The sequence below is a fragment of the Talaromyces marneffei genome, chromosome 1, assembly GCF_009556855.1.
Source record: "Talaromyces marneffei chromosome 1, complete sequence".
NCBI lineage: Eukaryota > Fungi > Ascomycota > Eurotiomycetes > Eurotiales > Trichocomaceae > Talaromyces > Talaromyces marneffei.
Window position 1 is genome coordinate 2,081,393 of NC_072348.1, and position 16,823 is coordinate 2,098,215.

General features: G+C 47.4%; 5 protein-coding genes and 1 pseudogene across 6 annotated transcripts; 2 read left to right on the forward strand and 4 right to left on the reverse strand.

The window, feature by feature from the left end:
• Positions 1-420: 420 nt before the first annotated feature.
• Positions 421-3,778, reverse strand: EYB26_000776 (uncharacterized protein; the record flags this gene model as incomplete). Its single annotated transcript, XM_054260091.1, has 7 exons — positions 421-446; positions 506-787; positions 855-976; positions 1,040-1,595; positions 1,647-3,233; positions 3,293-3,632; positions 3,692-3,778. 7 exons carry the CDS (start codon positions 3,776-3,778, stop codon positions 421-423), a joined length of 3,000 nt encoding a protein of 999 aa, XP_054116066.1.
• Positions 3,779-4,087: 309 nt separating this feature from the next.
• On the forward strand, positions 4,088-4,159 carry EYB26_000777 (annotated as a pseudogene). The gene has a single exon. The product of its transcript is annotated as a tRNA-OTHER (tRNA).
• Positions 4,160-4,272: 113 nt separating this feature from the next.
• EYB26_000778 (uncharacterized protein) lies at positions 4,273-9,129 on the reverse strand (the record flags this gene model as incomplete). Its single annotated transcript, XM_054260092.1, has 8 exons — positions 4,273-5,029; positions 5,089-5,485; positions 5,548-5,597; positions 5,663-5,826; positions 5,888-6,198; positions 6,302-8,037; positions 8,094-8,875; positions 8,935-9,129. The coding sequence occupies 8 exons, from the start codon at positions 9,127-9,129 to the stop codon at positions 4,273-4,275; spliced, it is 4,392 nt and encodes a 1,463-aa protein (XP_054116067.1).
• A 598-nt stretch (positions 9,130-9,727) lies between these two features.
• EYB26_000779 (uncharacterized protein) lies at positions 9,728-10,835 on the reverse strand (the record flags this gene model as incomplete). The annotated part of the gene is made up of 2 exons (XM_054260093.1): positions 9,728-9,863; positions 9,922-10,835. 2 exons carry the CDS (start codon positions 10,833-10,835, stop codon positions 9,728-9,730), a joined length of 1,050 nt encoding a protein of 349 aa, XP_054116068.1.
• Positions 10,836-12,145: 1,310 nt separating this feature from the next.
• On the reverse strand, positions 12,146-13,383 carry EYB26_000780 (uncharacterized protein; the record flags this gene model as incomplete). Its single annotated transcript, XM_054260094.1, has 6 exons — positions 12,146-12,256; positions 12,329-12,469; positions 12,575-12,789; positions 12,867-13,047; positions 13,141-13,281; positions 13,342-13,383. 6 exons carry the CDS (start codon positions 13,381-13,383, stop codon positions 12,146-12,148), a joined length of 831 nt encoding a protein of 276 aa, XP_054116069.1.
• Positions 13,384-14,033: 650 nt separating this feature from the next.
• EYB26_000781 (uncharacterized protein) lies at positions 14,034-15,992 on the forward strand (the record flags this gene model as incomplete). The annotated part of the gene is made up of 5 exons (XM_054260095.1): positions 14,034-14,142; positions 14,195-14,275; positions 14,337-15,567; positions 15,640-15,850; positions 15,906-15,992. 5 exons carry the CDS (start codon positions 14,034-14,036, stop codon positions 15,990-15,992), a joined length of 1,719 nt encoding a protein of 572 aa, XP_054116070.1.
• Positions 15,993-16,823: the final 831 nt, after the last annotated feature.

Here is a 16,823-nt window from a genome sequence, read left to right on the forward strand (position 1 = left end):
CGACGTTGATCTTCAGACCCCTTACTTCGCAGGACTCGTCAATTGTGCTCTTGCTAGCCCGTTGCTAGGTTCAGTCGCACTCTTATAAAGTTTGAATGCGTCTTCAAATTTTAGTGGTACATTGATAGCTAATTTACGTGTACCATACTACGCTCCAAGAGACTATACTAGAAGATATGGTACATGAAACAGCGAGGTTGTGGGAATGCGACCTTAGTACAGTCAAAGTATTTGAAAAAGGGTTCTGTAACGACATAATAACAGTAATAATAACAATAATACTTAATAAATTCTTTGGTATCATATAAATACATCGTTACGCAAAGAGTAGCAAGCCATATACAGTAAATAGGTACAGTCATCCAGGACCATTGCCTTGCTGTAAGAAGCTGGATCTGACAGTTAAAAGAGTCGGCCCTACTAGAACCCGAATTTTGATCCTAGGACTGTAAAAGCCATTATTGTTAGTATGGGTGCAAATGAAAGTGGGATAGTTGGTACGTACTACCAAGAACAGCCTTTTTCTTCTGGTTCGAGACAAAATTGCTAACATCATTTGCCCAATTGCTGCTGTTCTCTTCCAGTCTATCCATACTGTCGCCCACGATTCCAAGCCGCTCGGTTCTTTCCTGGACCTGGCGTTGCATGTACGCCCAGTAGCCTTCGTCGTTTCTATTTGCAGACGGAGGAACACTGCGTCCTTGTCTTTCTGCCTGGCGGCGTTCACGTTCTTCATATTTCATTTGTTCCACCATTCGCTTAGATGGCGGGCGGTCAGGTCCACCGACTGTAGACACGTTAGCTTATTTATGATCGAATGATGGCATATAGCCTCAAGATAGAAGAACACTAACTCAATAGATCCATGTCTGCAGGTGAGACATATTGGGTGCCAGATATCCACTGGAAATTAGATATCGTGGGCCTGGGAGGAAGCATGGCATCTGGATTGTAGAGCTTATCATCCGTAGGAGGACTGAAAGAGTGTCAGCTTTTATGCTTGCATCACTGAAGTCAGAGGAGGAAAAGGGAAACACACATAGGAGTACCTGAGCCCCAAACGTGGACAATTGCAACTTCTGATGGCCCAGTCCAACCAAGAATGTCGCCAGAAGGTGAAATTGTTGCTTCCGAAAATCGTCGCACGTCAAAAATATTGCTGATTTGTGTACAACCGATCTCTTTGAGACCCGGAATCGAATAGGCACGAATATTGCCATCTCCGAACAGACCAACAAGACTGTGACCGCGACCTTCTGTCTTCACGAACCCTACAGAATCACAAAGGAAATCGCCCCAGGTTTTAGAAGCGCCCTTGTGAGTTGCCGGTCTGAAAATTCGGCAGTCTGATTGAGTCACTGCAACGACTACTCCGTTGACTTTGGCGCCGTTTCGAAGACCTGCAACTGCCATCTGAGTGGCTAATGTAGGCTCACCAGAGTCAGCATTGATTGGGAAGATGCCGATAACCGAGTCGTCGAGAGAAGTAGAGCCGACAAATGATACGGAATATGTGCCATTGTTTGATGGTAATATCTTGAATGTAGCAAGGTTTCCGCGGCTTGTGCCTACGAAGCAGCAAATACTTGAATAATCTAAATGTCTTGTTAGCATACTCAATCTTGTATGCTTGGATACATGCTTACCTTCGCCGTCCAGGGTCAAAACTCCAAATTCAATGCTGGTAGGCCACTCTACAAGCGCACTGTCTCCTGTCCGACTCCTGCGAAGACTACCTCGTTTGTGATTGTCTTTGAGAAAGTCGCGAATATTGGCGTTATGGATGACGGCTGGCCCACGAAGATCGATGAATACAAGGTGACCTTCTTCAAAACCTGCGCAAACAAAGCCAACATCACTGTGTTTGAGAGCCATCACAGGCCCGTTTTGCATTTCCAAGAGACTAAGCGGAAGCAAGCCAACAGTCAAATTAGGATCGGTGCGATGGCTTATGTTTGTGATTTTGCCTGGTCCTGCATTCGCGCCTGGCGCTTTTTCGTTTCCGGCATTTTGATTTTTTCCCCAGCGGAAAATGACTACTTCTCCGCTGCGAAGGCCAACTGACAGCTCGCCAGAAGCACCAGAGAACGATACCTGAGAGACCTGAGTGTTGACGGTGCGTGCGATAGCACGGGTCAGATCGATCTGAATGACCTCCCCATTCTCAATCTCGTCATCATGGCCTGCATCCCATAGTCGCACAACTCCATCTGAATTTGCAGTAATGGCAATATTGCGATCTTCAAATCGTTTCATAGCCTTTTTGCCCTCAGCACCTCCCAGAAGGAACTTTGGACCCTGAGCTCGCTTCTCCTTCAGTCCGAGCCAGTTGTTCCGACTAACCGGCGTCAGGATAGCTTTGGTAATAAAAGGATGTACGAAAGACAGTGATATATGCAGCATATTTGTTGGAGAAATCGGATGTCCATTGGGGAAACTGAGGGTCACAATTTCACCCGTGGATAACAGAGCAATAACAGCGATCGGATCCTGGGCACCAGCAAAAAAGGGAGATGTACGAGGTATAAGACAAAAATCGACAACTTCCGCTCCGGGCGGAGTTGACAAAGTGAAGCGGCTTTTAGGTTTTTCAAAGTAGCTGGCGAGTATTTGCCATGACGACGTTTGATAATTTGGAGTAGGACCCAGATCCAGAAATGTGAGTCCCTTTTCTCTGTCGCTCGACGGGTGGCCCCCTGCAATCAACAGGCCTGTATTGTCCGGATTCTCCTTGGCACACCAGGAAACCTTGAATATTGGGTCTTTGACACTAAAAGTTCCATGAGGCGAGCTTGGTTTTTCTGAGCGAGCGCCAGGCTGGTTGACATTAGCCTCTTCAATAGTCCGTGCCATGACCAGGCGACCATCTTTCGCATCCCAAAAGACTAGACTCGTATCTTCGTGTACTGTAAGAATGAAGGTGTTTGCGGGATGCCACAGAGCTTGGGTCAACATGGGTTTCCGTATATCGCGAGAGAGAGTTGGATCCGAGTCGCCGCCAGGCGCGCCTGCAGGGACCTGGTATTCGTAAAAGTTCTGAGGGATATTCTGTTTTATAGAAAATGTAACAGCTCCTTCCGGATAACCAATTAAGAGTTTCCCAATGTCTCGCGGTGCAAAAGCCAAAGATATGACAGGGGCCATCCGGACCCGGGGATTCTTTTCTAGCCATAGGTTCGGTAATCGGAATGGTGTAAGGCCTTCTCGGTCCATATCGTATGCAATTATCTCTCCTATAATAGGCAACAAAAACGTAAGCATCAACAAATAGAGTTTGCTTAGGAGGGTGTACCATTTTGAAGACCCAAGACCACGTAGTCAATACTAGGATCAACCGCCACCGCAGACACGTGGCTTGGAGGCGCATATGAAACCAACGTCTTTTTCGTCTCCAATGAGAAAATAGAAAGCTCGCTCTTGGAATCAACGCTGACGAGCTTATCAGCGCAAAAGTGCAGGAACTTTGCAGATGCTTTGCGCGGGAGATTGAAGATGACCGAAACGCGCCGTTGACCAAAGACGTAGATTTGTCCGCTTCCGAACTGGGTGTCGCTGGTGCCGACGGCGATTAGGGACTGGACGGGGTCGTATGCAATAGCGGATATGCGGGAGTTGATGCCATATCGTGTATACTGGTCACATACGGTCAGAGATGTAAGAAGAAGGAAGTGCCTTGTTGGATGAAGCAAACCTCATCTAGGGCAAAGAGCGAAGGCGACAGACCCTCGGAGAGGTCCTTTTGGATGCCTGCCTGTTTGCCGCGTAGGAACTGAGCCATTGAGGGCAGTCTTGTAACAAGTGAACACCGCCAGGATGTGTCTAGTTACCAAGAGATGAGACAATAGTAGAAAAACAACAAGATCACAGGCAGAGCGGGCGGGGGTGACGTAGCCCAAACTCCAGGGAGCCGAACAACAAGAAACTAGCCCAGATATAGTTTAGCGTCTTGCTTAGCGCGCACGCTAACCATCTACGGAATAATCTGGACAACCAAAATAAACTTCACGATAAGATTGATTAGGGTTGTTCGGAGGGGGAAACAGACGAGAAAATAACACGACTGAAATGGCGATATTCCACCCTCACCGCCCAGATGGTCTAGTGGTTATGATACATCGTTGTGGCCGATGTGAGCCATGTTCGATTCATGGTCTGGGCACTTGTTGATAGGACATCTTCTAGATGTCCTTACTTTTTTTTCATATTGTTTCATCTTTTTTACAGTTGGAGTCGGCAATTGTGTATGGTACCTAACAGTAAACATCGCCTGTTCTACTTTGCTCCAGCTTGCACCAACTCCCCAAATCTGGTGCCCTCCTCTCTTGCCAGCATAACCGGGTTTCCTACTTCCACAACCTCACCCGTATCCATGACAACAACCCTGTCAAAATCCATAATCATATCCAGGCGATGGCTGACAGCCACAACGGTATAACCCCTAAACTCGGTTCGGATGATCTCCTGCATAACACGCTCGGTTTCGTGGTCGACACTCGAGCTCACCTCATCCAACAACAGGATACCTCTCTCTGGAAGATCTGCTCCTAAACCTGCACACCGTGCCCGGATACGCCTTCTCAGCAGCGCGCGCCCAAGTGACAGGAGTTGCCGCTGTCCCGCGCTTAGACTTCCTGCGCTCATGCCTGCGTCCAGGCCACCCCGTTCCTGGACGAAATTCCACATACCCACAGCCTTGAGGACATCCTGGCACTCCTCAGCCGTCGAGGTGTCGAGCGGATCTAGGTTAGCCCTGAATGTTGAGCCATCCGGCAAAAATACGGCTTCCTGTGGCACTGCGATTATACGCTGTCGTAGCGCAGATCGAGAAATCCGGTAGAGCGGGATGTCATCAATTACTGCGTTCCCCAAGGTTTCTGAGACGGGATCGAGAAGCTTAAGAAGCAGAGCAATGAGACTGGACTTGCCACTGCCAGTTCGACCACAGATGGCTACTTTCTCTCCGGACTTGATACTTAAGTTGACGTCGCGGAGGGCTAAGTTGGGTGTGCCATTGCTTTGTTCTTCCGGCCTGCTCGAGTCGTTAGCTTTTTCTAAGAGGTGTGTCATTCGTGCGGGCATAATGCTCACTTATAACTCGCGGATACGCCATTCAACACTATCACACCACTCTGTGGCCACTGTTCAGGAGGAACAATATCTTCTTCCTCTCTGTCCTCCGGCTTCACGCTTTCGTTGAATGTCTTGAGTCTGCTTATCGCGCCAATAGACGTTTCTAATCTGGTGTAGAATATGACAATGCCTGAGAGGGATTCTCCAAAATTCATGAGAGTCACCAAAGAAGCACCGATAAAACCTGAGTTAGAGTGAAGTCGAACTGCAAGAGCCGTCAGAGCCACAGCCATTACCATGACTACGAGGTCAAGAACCAAATTGAGCCATTGTTGAATCATGATGAGGAGATATGCGGGCCGTTGGCTGGAATTAATTAGTCGAATATTTTTACGGACATCTTCGGGAAGAAAGCCTGGCATAGATACAAGTCAGCCCCTGACTCAAAAATCTTATCGTAATGTCTCCATCGCTCACCAAAAGCTCTCAAAGTTGCGATGCCTTTCAGAGTGTCCAAAAAATGTGTGCTAAACGAACAAATCAGTACAGACTACTTGCATTGCATTGCATGACGGCGAGAAGGGAGACATACTATAAAGGACTTTTAGCCTCAAGGTCCAGCAACCTAAGCTGTCTAGAAGTTCTTAGATAGAACCCTTGCAGGATATATAGTAGGACGGCCAGGAATGGGTAGCTTATGGCCATGAACGGAGACGCAGTAAGTATGATAGCTGCTTGTCCGATTGCTTGGAAAACCTGATAGTTCGGTGTCAGATTGAGAATTTTGATGATAGGCGTTCAATTACAATAAGCTTACACTGTACAAGACGCTCAGCAGTGAACTTGGCAGCTCTGTGTCTATAAGGTTCAAGTCCTGCGAAAACAAATTGGTGACGACACCGGTGTCCGTGGCTGTGAAAAATCGTAGCGGTGCTCGAATAAGTGTTCGCAAGGCATCTTGGTGGAGATTGGCACCGGCCCTTGTCACAGAGACGACAAAAACCGCAATACCAAGGAGAAACAGCGATATTAGGGCACATATTTGGAGCAGAGCATATATCCCAGCGTAGTAAGCGTAGGAGTGAGTTGGATGCTCCGAATAAGCGTCATCAGACCAGTATTTTAGCCCTGCGAAAGACAGCACTTGTTAATCATACTTGTAATAGGCACATTGTTTTGTACGCTGATTCTCATTGGACGGGATTGTTGTCCGAAGACGCATTTAACTCACAAATGGTTGGGAAGTTCGTAAAGAAACCAAAAAGAGCTGCAAACAACAGGCTAAGTGCTGCTAGAAATAACCCCATGCTCTTGAAGTAATGTTTATATACCGATTTATCACCAACTTGTCGTAAAATGTCGGTGTCCGTCTCCAGGACTGATGTGTTGGTAGTTGTTGTGTGAAGTACTTGGGGGTTCGCTTCTCGAACGCTTTTATCCGGTATCGATTTCTGAGATGGGGCACTGCTATCAGGAGACCTGCTCAATCCTAGGCGTTGAATATAGCCCTGACGAGTAGCCAACTGGTCATAGCTACCTTGCTCGACGATGGTTCCGTCTTCTAGTACTATAATATAATCCGCGGCGGGTATGTGTTTGATACTATGAGTGCACAAAACGACTGTACAGCGCCGCCGTCTGAGTATCCCATCTGGACCGAACACTTTCCGGAAGACTTGCTCCTCAGTGTCTGCATCAAGGCCACTGAATACATCATCCAATACCAGCAGATTTGTCTGCAAATACAGAGCTCGCGCAAGGGAGACTCGTTGTTTCTGGCCTCCAGATAATGTGATCCCATCAGATCCAATATTCGTTCTGTCTCCTTGTGGTAACGTGGCCAAGTCAAAGTCCAAGGACGTCGCATGGATAACATCAGTATATCTGTCTTTATTGAATGCAGAGAACCCCACGATATTATCTCTGATTGACCCATTTGAAAGGAACGCTGTTTGGTCACAGAATCCAACGTGACGAAATTCGTTGCTCAAAGTAACAGTGCCTTCGCTGAAGGGAATCTCCCCGAGCAGGGCCTTACAGAGCGTTGATTTCCCCGCTCCAACTGGTCCAACGATAATGGTCAGAGAGGCCTTGGATACTTGAGTGTTTATGTCTCGCAAGGTGAACTTGTCTGCTTCCCAGCCAAACTTTCCGTTCTTGATGGTAACGGAATGCACTGATTGTAGCTCTGGATTAGATGATGTTACTACATCCGCTGAAACAACTTCTAATTCTTGCTTATTATCAGCAAGAACTTGACGAAATTCATGGCGATCTTCGCTCTCCAGGAATGATTGGATTCGGCCTAAACAGGCCAGTCCCGAGAGGACTTCTGGGATTGACTGGAAGACTTCTGACAACGGATTCGTCAGCAGCAGGAGCCAAGAGAGACTCGTAAATATTCTCGACACATCCAGCGTCCGTTGAGAGAATGCAAATGTAAGTGGCGGGCTGATCAATAGTGGAACGAAGGCGAAGAAGGCTGCGACGAGGTATATCCGGTTGAACCGGGTTCCAGCCGCTAGCTCCTCTACACGGAGCTTCTGCACAAAGCCACCCACGGCATCAGAGAGCCCAGAGATCTTCAGGTGCTTCATGCTGGCAATGACCGTGGCCGTCAGACCGACTCGCTTCTGAACTCCTGCCATCCACTCCCTCTGCGAGTCACCAGTGAAATTCATAAGAATCGCCAACCCGATAGAACATAATGTGACCACCCCCATCGGTGCGACGAAGACCACTCCAAGCTGATTATATAGCATCCAACTAGCTATAATAACCTGGATAATGCTCGCCCATATGTCATGTATAGATCTCAATCCATTGTTGATTCGCTCGATGTCGGTACTCATGAGTGTCAGGGCGGCACTCTCGGTATCAAATCCCATCCGAACTTTTGTAGCCTTTTGGAAGATCTCAGTGACCAAAACAGATCTTGTCATGGCACGCATTCGGTGATGGAAGTACCTATAGAAATGTCAGGATGACGAATATGTCTTTCTTATTCCCTAGACTCTAAGTACCAGTAAAGGGCCGTGGAAATACCAATTCCCAAGTAAATCAGTAAGCTAGCTCCGATGAAGCCATACCCAATGTTCGCGTCAGCTTCAGACTCGGTGAGGTAATCTAACAATTGCTTGATAAAAAACGGTTGTGCAAAGGTGAATCCTAAAAGTGCCAGTCGCGGAGGTATAGGGAGTATAAGGGGGGTTCTCAACGTGTGAACAAGCACTTTTACAAGACCGAATTTGTCACCCTTCAGTTTCGAGTAATCCAGGTTCTCCGAGAATGATTCATGCAGTGATTCAGCGCTCAAAGAGCTATCAAGTGGATAAAGGTCCTTTATGGTCAAAACCTTCTTGTATCCGTCTAAGAAGATATTGTTGAGCCAGAAGAAGACCCCCAGGGAGAAAATTCCGCTGCTCTCCTCTGGACTGTGCTCTTTCTCGTCCCAATTTACCCATTTTGACTTTCGTTGGGCTTCCAATAATAATATTCCCACCTTGAAAGCTATAGCGGCACCAAAGACACTACTGTAGGTAAGCTCTGACTTGTCGCCCGATGAAAGAAAAAAAGTTCTTGCCTGAGTGGCATCCAGTAGTAACGTCAAAAACAAGTAGCTATTCAATAACACGGACGGCCTCGGACTCTTGCTGTGATCAACAAGACTTAATACGATCATAAACAGGGTTGACACGAGCTTGAGGACCGACGAAGCTATAAAGATGCTAGTAACCTGGAAGGACCCAACCACAGCCAGGATCAGGAGTGAAAGATCAATGCCAAAGTAGCCAGTAATCGCGCCCTAATGAAACTCAATATTGAATTTGTCAATTTGTACTCATGGCGGAAAGCGTTAGTTACCAGTTTGATGAGTTGAAACACCGGAGCATTCACCACAGTGGGCTTTCGTAGTTGGGAAGCAGCTCGCCATAATGATGTTATGATGAACAAGACGGACGGGATGATCGAAAAGAACAGCTGCTCAAACTGTATATTGAAGTCAAATTGCTGCTCGTTTAGCTGGAGGATGTTGTCCTGTTCCGGGAAGAATGGCATTTTGGACTCTCAGCAGTGCTGTTGCGGGGTGGAATGAGACCCAACTCAACTACAGCTGCTGAGGACGCTTCAGCGCTTCAGAAGAGGCTATAATGATGTAGAGGGTATGCGACATTGAAGTATTTACATATATGAAAATAAAACCGTCATCCTAGATGAGCACTAGTTACAGCTGATTGGGCTGATGTGGCTTGTTGCAACGCTATCCCTGACTAAATTAGCCCTGATAAGCAGGCTAGGCAGCAATATATATCTTACTAATACTTCCAATGATATCGACTTGCAAGGTATACTGAGACATCATTAATACTTATATACGTAGTAGTACTGCATTTCAGCTGTTGAATAGTGCGTTGATTAGTTTGATCAATTCGATTGAGTAGCTTATATCACAGGAGTGTTGGGCATGATAGTCTATTGCGTCATTTTTAGCGCAATGATCAAGTGTATATGACCAATAGCCTCAATGAACGCTGTGTGCCATCTAGTCTCCATCATGATAAATTTTTGATGTATTTCTGTCAAGTCGAGTAGACTTAGACACTACACCGTTAGAGGGGACCTGCTGTGGATAGGTATGAAGTCTCCTCAACAGTGTTTATAAAACTGGGTTCATCGCCGTCAGGGTGTGGATAAGGTCGGTCAACCTACGGCGTGCCTGCATCTCTGTCGCATTATTGCTGTTGCGATAGTAGAGCTCAGTAATTTTATAGACATGTCTGTAACATGAATATCTGCGATCTAGTTAGCCACGGAAATTCTCTCGAGCCATGGGAAACTACAGCGGCTTACAGCAGAGATCTAATAAAATGCGATTGGCCTCTTGAAGGAAGCGGCCCAAATCCAGCAAGAAAGGCGTCTGAGGGAGATTCAAATATCTCTGCGAGCATCACATCGCCCCACAACGCACTTCCAAACTCTAACAGTCCAGATATTTGCCTTGTTTCGGGATCAAGAAGCACTTCTGAAGGACGACCGACATTGATGACCACTAATCGGGGAGTTTGGATCTCGTCGAGGGTGAAGGACCACCGATAGATTTCTCTCCGTATTTGACTGTACGGGAGGTGGATGAACATGTCTTCTGCGTCCCGGAGGATTTCTTCGAAGAGTGTAACAAATGCGTCACGCCAGTGGTAGCTTCCTGTCCCTGCAGCTACCTTATTGAGAGGTCCAAACGCTGTGGAAAATTGTTGACCGATAGCTTTGATCAGTGATCCGAGGTGTCTATCAAGATCATTCAGATCCTTTGCAGACAGTGTGTTTTGCATTTCTGACAAAGGAATGCCGTGGACATATTGCCTGACGAGGAATGAGGCATTTGGAGAAGCATCATAGGATATATATCGATATAACCTGGGTATGCAGGGATGATTGATGCGCGCTAGTATGGTGAGTGCTCGCACCTCCGTTTCGAGAGAAATTCGTTCTCTTCGAAGGAGCGGTATAGCTGGTGGCGGGGAGACTTTGACGATGAGTTGATGCCCGTTTGACAGCTTCAGATGATATACTCTATGGACACGTGTAGAAAGCATATGTGTACTGCAAAGATAGACCGTAGGGGGGAACAGGAGTTGCACCACATTCCGAAAACAGTCATTTTCGGATGTTCCGAATCCCATCAGCATATGAGTTGAGAAGCTGACATCATGCGAAGTTTTACCGAGGGAATGGCCATCGAAATCTTCGATTGAAGGCAACCGCATCGTCATCACATCAGGCTGGAGTGAGATAGGACCATGAAAACCGACGAGGGTGTAAACAGTGGACTAGATAGGAAACATCGGTGCCTCGCGATAGGAGTCCCAAAGGCTGAAACCACCTCATACGATGCGACAGTCTCAGTCGGTTGATCAGTCCTCCCAGAACATTTAGTAGAGCGCAATCCAACTGAAGCGATTGACTTTCTACGTGAGACCAGTTGTAGTTATATATATAATGTCGCATCTTGCAGTCACAGAAAATTGTATCGCTCTGGAGTTTGACCCACAGAATCGAGATGTCAAAGCACATTAGACACAGGGCCTTAATGCGTAGATCTCGGTTAAGGCCAGGTCCTCAGAAACCGAGAACTCAACATTGCAGAAGCGCATCATGGCTGGACGCCTAATGAAATGTGGTACTGTGCTTAGTGGCAGGCATGTGGGCCATTGTATTTTTGAAGAGAGTTGTAATTCAGCTCATCATATGGGTGGTTTGTTATGTGGTGTCGTGCGCCGCAAGAAGCTCAAGGAAGCGCCAGTTGACAATGGCTGATGAATCGAATGGTTGTATTAGTCGCTTATGAAGCGAGATATGTTAGCGAGCAAGCGTGCATGGACTGCATAACGGCGATATTCCTTTATCTGGAGAACAGTCATCGTGTGTTAGGACTCATAAAGTAGAGCCGGAGTGAAGCCACGGCGGACGTTCCGGTCGTCCTCTCGCTTCCAAGGCTGTTCTCTGGCCAATCAGAGCCGCGAATTGGCGAGAAAGCCCAGAACGGCAGGAGGTCTTTGCTGAGACCATCCGATTGGCTCTTGGGGACCATATATAACTCTGATATTTACTACAAGCACAATCTACATCGAACACAGGTGACGATGACATCAATTATGGCCCAGCGACCGCCAGCTATGTCTCGCTTAAATCCTGTACTAAGACCTATTATTGTGCATCCATCCAGTCAAAATTACACCGCGTTCGTATCGCTAGGGAAGCCTGGTGTCGGTTTGGAAACCTTTCCCGCAAATAGGAGCCACTCCGAAATGCGCCACTGGTCTCGTAGACATCGATTGAGTGCTCCATATCGACTTATCGAACAGTCAATCTGATAATCACCGGGAGATAGAAGATTCCTAGCGTTTCCGCGGAGCAGTTTCGAATCCTTGGGATCTCGGGTATGCAAGACTTATTTGACTAGCCGGGTCAGATAAGTAACATCTATGTGTTGGACTGCCAGCACAGGGGATTGATTTCTGTTCCTCCATGAAGCGGTGAGCCGACAGTTCGATGAAATCGTTACGATCGCCCGAGTTCACGGTGCCGGATTTTGTTGCGGCTTTGGGGTTGGACTATAGATCTCCATCAAGTTGAACCGTTTGAGCGCGTCGTAATCACTTCCGACGACGCTCATCCCAATAACATTCTATATCAATTGATCCCATCAGTCAGAAAGAGTTCCAATGCACGCTAATAACCCGAAATGGTGTTTGCCTACCTGCACAATTTCAACTACGATTGTGTAGTCGGGATTCTTGAGATCAACTTTGTAACCCGGTCCCACGGCTGCTGCGACTGTTTGTATGACGACATCTCTGCTGAGTGTATTGTTGTTCCGAACTGCAGGACGAATCGCGTACTAGTCAAGAGAGACATCGTTCAGCTTGGTCCAACATTCAACTTTCCACTTTCAACGAAGGTCGGCGGAGATGTTAATCTGAACGCAATTTGGATATGGACTGACCTTCTTGGGAACACCGTCTGCGTGGAAATAAGGCTGTAGAACCTCCTTGGCAAATGCGGCCAAATCCACGCTCAATACTTTTCGGATCTGAGTAAGGGGAGTCATGCGCTTGATCCATCGACTTTTTCTTTGGTCTGGATTGGTTCTTGCATCCTCACATATGTCGTGGACCAGCTTCACTGGATCTATTGATTTATCAACCCGGTAGAGAACAACTACTGAAAATTAATATCATTCCGCATGAAGAGGAAGCCAAAAGCTTCATCTTGAGGACAAGTGAAAGGCAGCTTACTGCAAGGCATGTTCGAAGTGACTTTTTGAAACAATCGAGGCTTGGATGACTTGGGTTTCAGGCCCTCAACTTCCTTCCTGATCTGAGCCTCGATATCATCATCGTCGTCGTCGTCTTCGTCGTCCGCATTATGACTGATTGCTTGACTGCGATCCTGGTTGCCCGAAGACTTCTCGTAGTACTGCATGATTGACACCTTTCAGTTTAGCTCGTCACGCCAACACGTCCATCTGGAACGGCCTGCTGGGAATAGCGTAAAGACGAGAAAGCTGACCTCCGTGAATAGATCTAGAACCTCTCCCGCACACTTCCCTTCTCGACCCATATCGCATGTTATGAAAACCCCCGCATCGCCTGCCTCGAAGGAAACTTTATACGCTGGACCGCCCTTGGATTTTTTGTAAGTCGATCCGCCCTATACGCAAAGTGTGAGTCTAGGCACAAGTTGAGTTCGACGCAAGCAGAGCAGAGAGACCTTCTTCGGCTTTGAGACCCTGTTTGTAGGCCTGCTCGCCATCTTCGATCCAAGTCCGTGCTTTGTCGGTTGCAAACGTAACTAGAGAGCGGGAGACATGCACTGTCAGCAGGAGCCAAGACAGGATCCTCACCAGCTTCCGAAAAAAGAAAAGCAAAGCAAAGCCTCACGTAAGCGTTAAATGTTTCCTTCAGCAATCCGTGTGTAGATGACGAATTGACATTTGATGGCTGGCCCGTTGGAGATGGGAAAAAAAATAAAATTGGAAGGTGGGGTCACTAGGTGGCTAGCCCGTAGATCATCATCAGTCCACCGCTGCAGGGCGCCTTCCCTCCTCACTTCTAAGCTTCACTTAGTCCATTGGACTGTGTCTCGCCCGTCGTATGATTCCGTCTCTCGCATCTTATGCGGTCTTCTCAGAATATGCGGCCATTGACTCGATATCATGCTGCGCTGAGCTTTGCTCGGTGTAGCTGTGGCATCGGTATCGCCTGATGGCACCCCACTGTCTCCGTACGTCATACGAGGTCGGCCAGTCAATTACATCATGTCCCATCAACGAGTAATTGAGATAATCTGGTGGTATATATATTCCGGGATTTGCGGCATCAAGAGAGTTGATTTTTTCATTTCTGACCATATCCCACATCATCAAGTCAAAAGCATTATCATCACACCACTCCGGACGCACAATGGCTTCCGACATAGTGACCAGAGAGCTGAAGAAGCCCATCAACCTGGTGGAATACCTTTACCGTCGTTTGTACGAGGTTGGAATTCGCTCAGTCCATGGGCTACCTGGTAATCTTTCCTAGGCAATACGAATCATGCCACCACTGACCCGGGTCTATAGGTGATTATAACCTCCAAGCTTTAGATTATTTGCCCAAATGTGGTTTGTCGTGGGTGGGAAACTGCAATGAACTTAATGCCGGTATGAGAATTAGAAATAATGAAATTTGTATCTGGCCATTGCTGATGACTATTCCTTGTAGGCTACGCGGCCGATGGCTATGCTCGCATCAAGGGAATTTCGGCCATGATCACAACGTTTGGCGTCGGAGAGCTTTCAGCAGTCAATGCGATGGCCGGAGCATACTCGGAATTCGTTCCCCTAATTCATATTGTCGGACAGCCCCATACTGCGTCTCAAAAGGACGGCATGCTTTTGCATCACACCCTAGGAAATGGAGACTACAGTGTGTTTGCCGACATTGGTGCAAAAGTCTCCTGTGCGATCGCGCGTTTGAATGATCCTGTCGATGCTCCTACGTTGATCGATAATGCTATCCGAGAATGCTGGGTCCAGAGTAGGCCGGTTTACATTACTCTTCCCACAGACATGGTATTACAAAAAGTTGAGGGCCAACGACTCGAGACTCCAATTGACCTCAGCAGAAAGCCTAATGACCCGGAGAAAGAGGAGTATGTGGTGAACTTAGTCCTGAGATTGCTACATGAGGCCAAGAACCCTGTCATTCTCGTCGATGCTTGTGCTATCCGCCATCGTGTGCTTCCAGAAGTCCATGACCTTGTCACAAAATCTGGCCTGCCTACTTTTGTCGCCCCAATGGGTAAAGGCGCGGTCGACGAGACTCATCCAAATTATGGAGGAGTTTATGCAGGTGATGGATCTAATGCCGGCGTGCGTGAAAGAGTGGAAGAGTCCGACCTCATCCTCAGTATTGGTGCTATCAAGTCCGACTTCAATACAGCGGGTTTCACTTATCGCATCGGCCAGCTCAAGACCATTGACTTTCACAGTAATCTTGTGAAAGTTCGCTATTCAGAATATCCCGACATCAACATGAAAGGTGTCCTGCGAAAGGTGATAGAGCGAATGGGAAAACTGAAGGTCGGCAAGATCCCACCTATCTCCAACAAGCTCCCCAAACAGGAATTAGATTCGACCAATCAAACTATTACGCACGCATGGCTGTGGCCCACCGTTGGCCAATGGCTTCGGGAGAATGACATCTTTATCACGGAGACTGGAACTGCGAACTTTGGTGCCTGGGAGACTCGGTTCCCCAAAGGCGTGGTTGCTATCAATCAGATACTGTGGGGATCCATAGGGTATTCTGTGGGTGCTTGCCATGGTGCAGCATTGGCTGCAGAAGAGCTCAATCGTAATCAGCGAACGGTGCTCTTTGTTGGTGATGGAAGCTTCCAGCTCACTGCGCAAGAAGTGAGCACAATGCTAAGAAAGAAACTCAAACCTATCATGTAAGTGGCCCTTGATTTCTATGCTGGTTTCCTCGTATGGTTGAGACCGAAAGGATCTGACGACATGGATAGTTTCGTGATCTGCAACGACGGTTATACCATCGAGAGATACATTCACGGTTGGGATGAATCTTACAACGATATTCAGCCATGGAAACTTGTTGACATCCCTCCGACTTTCGGCGGACAGCCGGGACAGTATCAGACACACCAGATCAAAACACGAAAAGAATTGTTAGCTTTGTTTGCCAACGAGGATTTCTCTTCCAACAAATGCTTGCAGGTAAGGCTTGTTTATTTCATGAGACCGTCAGTGACATCCAACTAACTCAATCCAGTTCGTGGAACTATACGTGCCTCGAGATGATGCCCCAGCATCACTCAAATCAACAACTGCTGCCGCGGAAAAAAGAAACTCAACGTAAATGAAAGCGAGAATGCGCGATTTGCATTCCTAGATTGTTCGCAGCGATGAGGTGTCGTGTGTCACTTGACTCAGTGACGGTTAAGCAACACGATCTGAAAATTCTATTTCTATATTTGCAATACTTGAGAATGGTGACTTGTCTTACTTAGTCTTCTACGTGTATAACCATAATAATCAGATTGATTCTTCCTCGTTGAATATGATGTGATCAGGCTGCTCCTTGTAGATAAAAGCGACTCGCTCAGCCAATCGTAAGTCTGCAGTTCACGCCAAGGCTGTCTCTTCCAGGCTTCCGGCGCCTAAGGCTGGACTATGGTTCACGTGATTCTCGATCAGCGACCCACCCCCGACAAAGCCAGCAGAAAAGATGCGTTTGAAACCACTTTATCTAGACGTCCATGAAAGCCAGCGAGCCGTCAAGGTGCTCTTCGGGTTTTTGATCCCAGCCCCCCTCCGATCCCAGCCCTGTCATCGAACGTCTTTTGGCTGCACGCTATCTTTATATCAACAAACCTTGCTCTTAGGTTTCTCAGGGAGACCCACTAGCGTGGGTCTTGCTTCGGAGACTCTACCAGTGCTTTGTGGTCGTTGTCAGATCTTTAAGATTTGGTTGATCACATACATCGCAAAGACCCAATACACTGCGATCCAGCTGTAACGTCGTCTTCTTCAATCGAATTTCACCGAGCGACATTCGTTGACCGAAACGCTCAACTCAATATTCAGCTATCGGCCGTCTCAACAAGTAGTTACCTCTTCTTCCCTATGAGATTTATGCCACCGGCGACATCTTTCTATGCTTTTGGACATCACCGAACATGAATTTGAA